At 46.7% G+C, this 8,726-nt stretch overlaps 1 protein-coding gene across 1 annotated transcript in view; it reads right to left on the bottom strand.

The window, feature by feature from the left end:
* Positions 1-5,705: 5,705 nt before the first annotated feature.
* The window catches only part of ca8 (carbonic anhydrase VIII), a 12,210-nt gene continuing 9,189 nt past the window's right edge, over positions 5,706-8,726 (bottom strand). Inside the window, exon 3 of the mRNA XM_056293881.1 lies at positions 5,706-5,710. Within this exon, the coding sequence (XP_056149856.1) occupies positions 5,706-5,710 (5 nt within the window). The remainder of the gene's footprint in view (positions 5,711-8,726) is intronic.

Below are 8,726 nucleotides of genomic sequence, written 5' to 3'. Positions count from 1 at the left end.
GTGCGATCTCTCTTCAGGATCTCCCTGGCGTGGTGTCACACGTGTGACTGTCCTCCGGTCCTCTTGACATAACCCCCTCCAGCTTTTTGATGGATATTCTGGATGATACCCCCCCCCCCCAAGTCCACACACTACCGCTCACTCGTCCTTTGCCGAATTCTTTCAAGAAGGCCGCTCTCTATCTCCTCCTGAAGAAACCCGGCCTCGATCCTTCCCCGATGCCACAGAATTACAGGCAGATTTCAAGACGCCCCTTCACATCTAAAATACTGGCAAAGCTGATGAAAATCAACTTGTAGTGGTTGTTGTGGATAACAAGTTGGGGTTTTTTGTTTTTTTTGTTGATTTCAATCAGGTGTCCAGTGACATTTTAAACTTTGGCTGATGAGGAGGAGCATTGTTTAAGTGCAGATTTTCTCACCATGCATCGCTCCGTAGTGATTGGCGGACCTCAGCAGTAGGGGGTGTAACAATCCATCTATTTGGACCGATGTATCGATTCAATGATCAACATTCCAATTTCATCGACGCAAAGTGAAAACGTCGATCCACATCAACATCTGCACGATACACCCAGGATGTCCATTCATCCGTTATCCAAACCGCTTATCCTGCTCTCAGGGTCGCGGGGATGCTGGAGCCTATCCCAGCAGCCACTGGGCGGCAGGCGGGGAGACACCCTGGACAGGCCACCAGGCCATCTAGGATGTGAACATTTTAAAGCTCAACATCTCATGGAGCGGCATGGCTCAGGAGGTAGAGCGGGTGGTCTAGTAATCAGAAGGTCACTAGTTCGATCCTCGGTTCCTCCAGAGAAAATGTTGAAGTGCTCTTGAGCAACACACTGAACCCCTAACTGCCCCTGATGAGCAGGTTGGTGCCTTGCATGGCAGCCTCCACCATCAGTGTATGGATGTGTGTGTGAATGGGTGAATGTGAGGTATAGACTGTATAGCGCCTTGAGCGGTCGGTAGAGTAGAAAAGCGCTGTATATAAATGCAGTCCCTTTACCATTTAAACCACTGAGCACACAGATAGAAGCCTGTAAAGCCAAGGTGATGAAGCATAGATGTGCATAGCATACGTTCACAATAGAAAGGGCTCTTTCAGTTAACTGATGAAAAACATTTGCACTTAAACATGAGAAATGTGGCACTTTATAGTAAATGGGCTGCATTTATACAGCGCCTTCCTAGTCTAGCGACCACTCAAAGTGCTGTACAGCATGTGCCTCACATTCACCCACTCACACACACATTCATACGCTGATGGTGGAGGCTGCCGTGCAAGGCACTAACCTGCTCATCAGGAGCAGTTAAGGGTTCAGTGTCTTGCTCAAGGACACTTCGGCACGCTCCCTGGAGGAGCCGGGGATTGAATCAGTGACCTCCCGATTACTAGACGACCCGCTCTGCCTCCTGAGCCATGCCGCCACTCAACTATATAGTGAACAACAGGAGGTCTATTTTTATTCTTATTATTAAAAAGAAGAGATTATTTTTCATTAAAATGTCTGGTAGAGCTCAGTAATAACATTGTCAAATTGTATTTTGGTTGCTTTTTGTGAGTTGATGTAACTGTAATCGGGCATATGATATCGTCTCATATCAATCGCAGGCCCCTGAATTGAATCAAAATCGTATCGTGGCAGACTTTGTTATATCAGCAAATATCGTGTCGTTATCCAAAGAATCGACATAATATCATATCGTGATGAAACTCGTAACTTACACCCCTACTTCAGCGGTGGGTGGGTATCTTGGAGTTCGCCCTCGATGGATTCTCTCTCCTTCTGCTAAACAGGAGTCTTAATGCTTGTGGTCATTTGGTTGAAATCTAGAGTGGACTGTTCATTTGCTATTGAGGCTCCCAAACTCTGGAGGAGTCAAACCTGAACCATTAGAGCCGGTACTAACTCTGAAATCTCTTAAGGCGTCTTCAAACTTTCATTTGCTTGTGGCTTTTTTTGTATTCTATCGCTTTTATTTGCCATTACTCCCCTGTTTTTGGTGTTGTTCTATGAGAGGGGCTTCTCAGTTCATGCCTTTTTGTTATTTTGTTTAGCATTGTATGTTATGAGGCACGGTGGCACGGTGGTTAGCGCAGTCACCTCACAGCAAGAAGGTCCTGGGTTGGAGCCCCGGGGTAGTCCAACCTTTGGGGTCGTCCCGGGTCGTCTTCTGTGTGGAATTTGCATGTTCTCCCCATGTCTGCGTGGGTTTCCTACGGGTGCTATACTATATAAATGCAGTCCATTTACAACTTACTAACACACACACACACACACACACACACACACACATAAGTTAACAGACCACACATTCTCAGTGCAGGGCCCTTGGGGCCCCAAAGGCCCTCCAGGAGGTCTTACAGGGTCCTTGGGGCAGTGACAATTAGTTTAAAGTCATACTCGGTCACTTTAAGTTTTATATTCTTATTTTTATTCACCAGGCTGCTGTCTAAAAACAGTTTCCACACAGCTTTGTGTGCTTGTCAGTCTTTCACTCTTTCACTCTTTACCTCTGAAAAAGGTGTGAAATATTTTAATTGCTTCGTAACACGTTCTTTTCCTTTTTTTCCTCAGCCAGTTCTTCTTTATAGTGTTTCCTCCCCTGCCTACATCCATCCATCCATCCATCGTGGTGTCATAGAACAATGAATAACAGATTCCTGAATGGTGTTTTTGTGTGAATCAGGACGTCATTATGACCATAAAGATTATTTGCCAACACGGGAACACCCATGTTTTGTTTCCACTGAATAAGTATACAGTGCCCTGTCTATACTGGCACCGTATGGTATGCTCCCCCCCCCCCAATGTTGTTTATTTCAAAGTTGTACTGAATGTATTGGAGAGTGCTGCTAGATTTACATCTGCTGCAGATAGGATCCGATTCATACGCCAAAGGTTTGTAATACTTTGTGATAAGACCTTATGAGCTGAGTGCACGTACCTGTACATACTGTCTTGTCTTACCTGTTATATGTTGGGTTTACAAATGCACAAGCCTCAAAACCGAGTGAGTGTGCGGTCAGACCTGGTGTTCAGTAGGCAATCTTCATCTAAGTCAGCATGCCTGTGAGATCTCAGACCATCACCCCTTTATCTTCTTATCTCATACTCATCCTATATATTTCTCTCTCTCTCTCTCCTTCTGTTTTAGTTTCTCTTCTCTCTACTCATTCCTGCCCCAACCCTCCTGCTGCCCGTTTACTATCGCGCCCCTTTTTTCGAAGTTGTTCTACTGCCCCCTGCTGGCCATTTGGAGAACCTGCACCCGGTAGACATGGACAAGACGCGCGCGCGCGCGCATACACACACACACACACACACACACACGCATTACATTCACTTTAAATTCAGGAAACGATCAAACCACTCCCAAATTTATCCTACAAAATTTGTTTTTCATTGAATGCTTTGTTTTTGTTTTGTTTTTGTTGTTTTTTTTTTTTACATTTTACGTCACACACACGTCTTTATATCAGGTTACCGTGAGTGAGGGCCCTTCGTATCTGTAAAACAGGTCTGATTCTTTATTACTTATGCTGCGAGGCCCCTATGCATAAGTACAAAAACCTCCTCTTCTAGACCACTACACTTCAGAGCAATGAACAGCGGAGCTTTTCACTTTTCCTCATATGACCTGTCACGATAGGTCACTGAGACTCACATCATCTACGACGTTACAATTATGTGCATTCATGAGACATGAAATAAAACGAAATTAAAATTTAAAAAAAAACAGTGCGTATTTTGTTCAGATCCATGCAGGGAGAGTGAACAGGAAAGAATAGGCTTCTTCAGACTAGCCGGCACGCTCTGCTGGCATGTTTCAAACCCCTTCCATATGTACGCGCGCGCGCGCGCGCTCTCCAGCCACGTAACGCGGGACGGCGCGAGGAGCTTATGGGAACATTCAGTACGCTGCACGTCATGCTGGATCAGGTTGTGTGCCAAGGACCATGCCATAAAACCACGGGTGTGTGTGTGTGTGTGTGTGTGTGTGTGTGTGTGTGTGTGTGTGTGTGTGTGTGTGTGTGTGTGTGTGTTGGGTGGGGTTGATTTAAGAGAGGCGTGTCCGCGGTTTTTGTGGACGGACTAAGCCTAAGAAGCGTGCGCGCGCGCACACACACACACACACACACACACACACACACACACACACACACACACACACACACACACACACGGGACTCTTTGGATGACAATAGATTTAAAGAAAAACACAAAGCACAATAAGCCAGCGTGAGCGTCCCTTTTCTGTTCAAACTGGAGGGACGGTAAACGGCCCCACCTGACTAATTCAATATTTGAACTACTTTGGGGTGCGCTTGATTTCCTCTCCCAGATCTCCCGTCTTTAAACCTGAGGACGTTCCCTCGAGAAGAATCAATAATACCGCTCCTTTGTTATGGTGTTGTTTTCTTTTAATTCTCCCTTGTATTATGGATAAGATAATAGTTGTGTATTCCTAAAGTGTTTGAAGTCTAGGTACACAAAGTGTTGTGTGTGGGGAAAAACAAAACAATACCAGTTTAAAACATTTCCGCTGTCAGTCGTTGCTGTTCTTAACAGTCACAAGTTGTCAGCTTTATTTCAACTCAGTTTGTCAAACAGATACCTATAAAAGATCACACACACACACACACACACACACACACACACACACACACACACACACACACACACACACACACACACACACACAAACCATGTAGCAGTTCTTCTCATCTTTTCCTAACACTAAACTTGATTCTGGGGAGGTCAGGGGTCATGAAAGCTGTGGACGCAGCCAAGCCTGACATACAAAGCAAATTGGGCCGGCTTAGCAGGGGTGTTTAAGGGGACTCTGGTGTAGAGATGGTCAAAATGGCGAGGGGAAAATCATGTGTGGTTACAAAAAAAACCAACAACCCCAAAACAATATTTGCGTTACAGTTTGTAACCGTACATTTGTTCTGGTTCTTTTAGTAAACATAACACAAACCGTACCAGAGGCTTATGACTCGTGATGTCATACAGGGTTATGAAAATGAAGATGATGTTAATGATCCAACGGTGTGTCACGGCAGATAGCCCTGCTCAACTTACACAGAGAAACACTCACAAACACAGGCTGGGGAACTGGGACAGCTGTAAAATGCTTCTGACATGCCCTTCCCATGTTTCCAGAGGTGCAGTACAGCAGGACAAGTGCTGTTTTAATGGCACCATGACGGGTACTGATGCCCGACACACACAGACAGAAGGTCAGACGTGCATAAATACAGAAAACTACAGAAGAATGCACCGGTAGAAAGACAGGGGGAGATAGACTGACCGATGGAGAAACAAAAATGACACACACACACACACACACACACACACACACACACACACACACACACACACACACACACACACACACACACACACCGGGGTAGTGAGGCAGAGAGGACGAGGTCAGTGTTTTCTTTGTCCACCCTCAGACTGCAGGTGATCCGGCATCGGGCCAACCAACTTCTCTTCTCTCCTTCTTTCTCTCTCTCCCTCGCCTTCTTTCTCTCTCTCTCTCTCTCTCTCTCTCTCTCTCTCTCTCTCTCTCTCTCTCTCTCTCTCTCTCTCTCTCTCTCTCTCTCTCTCTCTCTCTCTCTCTCTCTCCTTTTCACACCTCTCTTCCTCTTCAGTCCCTCGATTCCACTGCTCTCTTCCTCTCCTTCCCTCACACTGAAAAGAAAGAGAAGGAACAGATGTTTTCATAAGCAGCATGGGAGGGAAACGGAGGGAGAGACATGAAAGGGAGGGAGAGAAAGAAGAAAGAATGAGAAATGGAGGGAGGAGAAAGACAGGCGGAATGAGATGGAAGTAAGCGGAGGACAAAGACAGACAGAGAAAACTGGAGAGTGAGAACTTTTTCTGCTCTCGTGTTTCTGGTCGAGCCGTTTTTCAGTGTTGCACACCAACATTATGATCTGACATGTTCCTCTTCCGACTGAAGACCCTGTGACCTTTCTCACATTGCTGAAAAATTCGGCCCTCCACATTGATAAGTCAACCCCCCCCAGAAAAACCTGTGTCGCTTTACACTGATCACATGAGTCATACGTCAGCGTTTTTGAAAAGCTCAGTTTTCACCATCCCCACCACGAGGCGAGACGGCCTTTTTCAAATTTATCCATTTGTAGAACATTTGGTGGTCAGAAACGCCAGCATGGAAGGCCAGTATGGAGAAATCAAGATGTAATTTCAATTTTATCCTTGTTAGTGTGGACATGGCATGAGCTAATGGACAATAACATCATGCTAATTCAATAATGTGGCCGTGAACAGGATGGGCGATCGTATTTCCACTCATACAGCTCTTTACACCACTTAGAAAAACACAGTTCTACCTGACACACACCACATTTCACCATTTGGCTAGTCATGGAGCCATGCTTTCTCCTCCCTCAGTCCACCTCTTTGTGCCTTTCATTCCCTCCCACTCGTTTCTTCTCCAATCTCTCTCTCTCACCCTAAGACTCCAGTCAGGTTGCTGCTGTGACCGTTCGTCCCTTAACAAGGAAAACAATAGGCCTCTATTTTTCTCCCCTTCTTTCCCAGTTTCCCCGCCTTTCCCCCCTCCTTGCTTTCATTCCGCCAGTGTTCTCACCTTGCCCCCCCACCCACACACACATTCTTGTACTTCTATCTTTGTGAGGACCCCTCACTGACCACATTCATTCCCTAGCCCTTAACCTTAACCATCAGAACTACATGGCTAACATTAACCTGTGGCAGCTGCACAGAAGAACTTGAGACATTTGCCTGAATGTTCTGCTGGCCCTTTAAGAGTTGAGGTTAGATGGGCCTCGCGAGATAAGAGTTCCAAGGGGTGTGTTTCGTTTTTTTTGGGGGGGGGGGATAGTTAGCTGGTAGCTGGTTAACATGCTACAAAAAAAAATTCTGATTTTTCCCTTTTTCTCCCAGTTTAGTGGCCAGTCGCTCCCTATTTTTGTTCAAACACCCCCCCTCGTACTGCATGCATTCGCCAACTGCATCTCTCCAGCCGGCAGTCTCGAAGGAAACGCCTCGCCACTTCCGTGACGAGGCGAATCTAGGCCGAACCACTGCTTTTTCCGACACTCACAGAGACGCATTCATGTGACGAACACAAGCTGACTCCGCCCCCCTCCCGAAGACAGCGTTGCCAATTATTGCTGCTTCATCGAGTCTGGCCATAGTCGGATCTGACGAGACCAAGACGCGAACCCCGGTCCCGAGTGGGCAACTGCATCGACACAAAGCCGATACTTAGACCGCTACACCACAGCGGACCCATGGTTAACACACCACATGCTGGTGTGTCCTGTGTTTAAGTGGGAAGAATAAAACGACCTGGCAAGGGTCTTAAAAGAGAAACCGTCTTGTTGTTTCTTAATTCCTGTGCTCCCACAGTTGGTGACCCCACATGTTGATTTCCAACATGTCAGTAGACAAAGCTACCTTAACCCAGCCACTGAGGATGTACAAGCCAGTGCATTCTTAGTGCCGGTCCCAAGCCCGGATAAATGGGGAGGGTTGCATCAGAAAGGGCATCCGGCATAAAATCTTTACCAAATCAAATATGCGGATCATGAATAAGATTTCCATACCAATGACTGCCAACAGTACTGTTGGCCAGCAGGGTGCTGGTGGAAACGATGCTATTGTTGGGCGAAGGAGGAGAGGGGGAGGGCATGTGCAGAGGCAGCGACAGAGGAGGAAGGGTAGGCGTGTGGAGGTGAGAGTCGGAACTTTGAATGTTGGCACCATGACTGGTAAAGGGAGAAAGCTCGCTGATATGATGGAAAGAAGAAAGGTAGGTATACTGTGTGTGCAAGAGACCAGATGGAAGGGGAGTAAGGCCAGGAGCATCGGAGGCGGGTTCAAACTCTTCTACCTTGGTGCGAATGGGAGGAGAAATGGGGTAGGGGTAATTCTGAAGGAAGAGTATGTCAAGAGTGTGCTGAAGGTGAAGGGAGTGTCAGACAGAGTGATGAGTATGAAGCTGGAAATCGAAGGTGTATTGATGAATGTTAACAGCGCATATGCCCCGCAAGTTGGGTGTGAGATAGAAGAGCAAGAAGAATTCTGGAGTGAGTTGGATGAAGTGGTGGAGAGTGTAACCACGGAGGAAAGAGTGGTGATTGGAGCGGACTTCAATGGGCACGTCAGTGAAGGGAACAGAGGTGATGAGGAGGTGATGGGTAGGCAATGGGTAGGTATGGCGTCAAGGAGAGAAATGTGGAAGAACAGATGGGGTTGGATTTTGTGAAAAGGATGGAAATAGCTGTGGTGAATACATATTTCAAGAAGAGGGAGGAACACAGGGTGACGTACTATAAGAATGGAGGAAAGTGCACACAGGTGGACTATATCTTATGTAGAAGGTGTGATCTGAAAGGGATTGGAGACTGCAAGGTGGTGACAGGGGAGAACGTAGCTAGGCAGCATCGGATGGTGGTCTGTAAGATGACTTTGGAGACCAAGAAGAGGAAGCGAGGGAAGGCAGAGCTAAAGATCAAATGGTGGAAGTTGAAGAAGGAAGACTGTTGTATGGAGTTCAGGCAGGAGTTAAGACAGCCACTGGGTGGTAGTGAAGAGTTGCCGGATGGCTGGGCAAGCACTACAGAAATAGTGAGGGAGACAGCTAGGAAGGCACTTGGTGTGTCATCAGGACAGAGGAAGAAAGACAAGGAGACTTGGTGGTGGAATGAGGACG

The sequence above is a fragment of the Lampris incognitus genome, chromosome 14 (assembly GCF_029633865.1).
Source record: "Lampris incognitus isolate fLamInc1 chromosome 14, fLamInc1.hap2, whole genome shotgun sequence".
NCBI lineage: Eukaryota > Metazoa > Chordata > Actinopteri > Lampriformes > Lampridae > Lampris > Lampris incognitus.
This window is presented reverse-complemented; position numbering and strand designations above follow the sequence as displayed.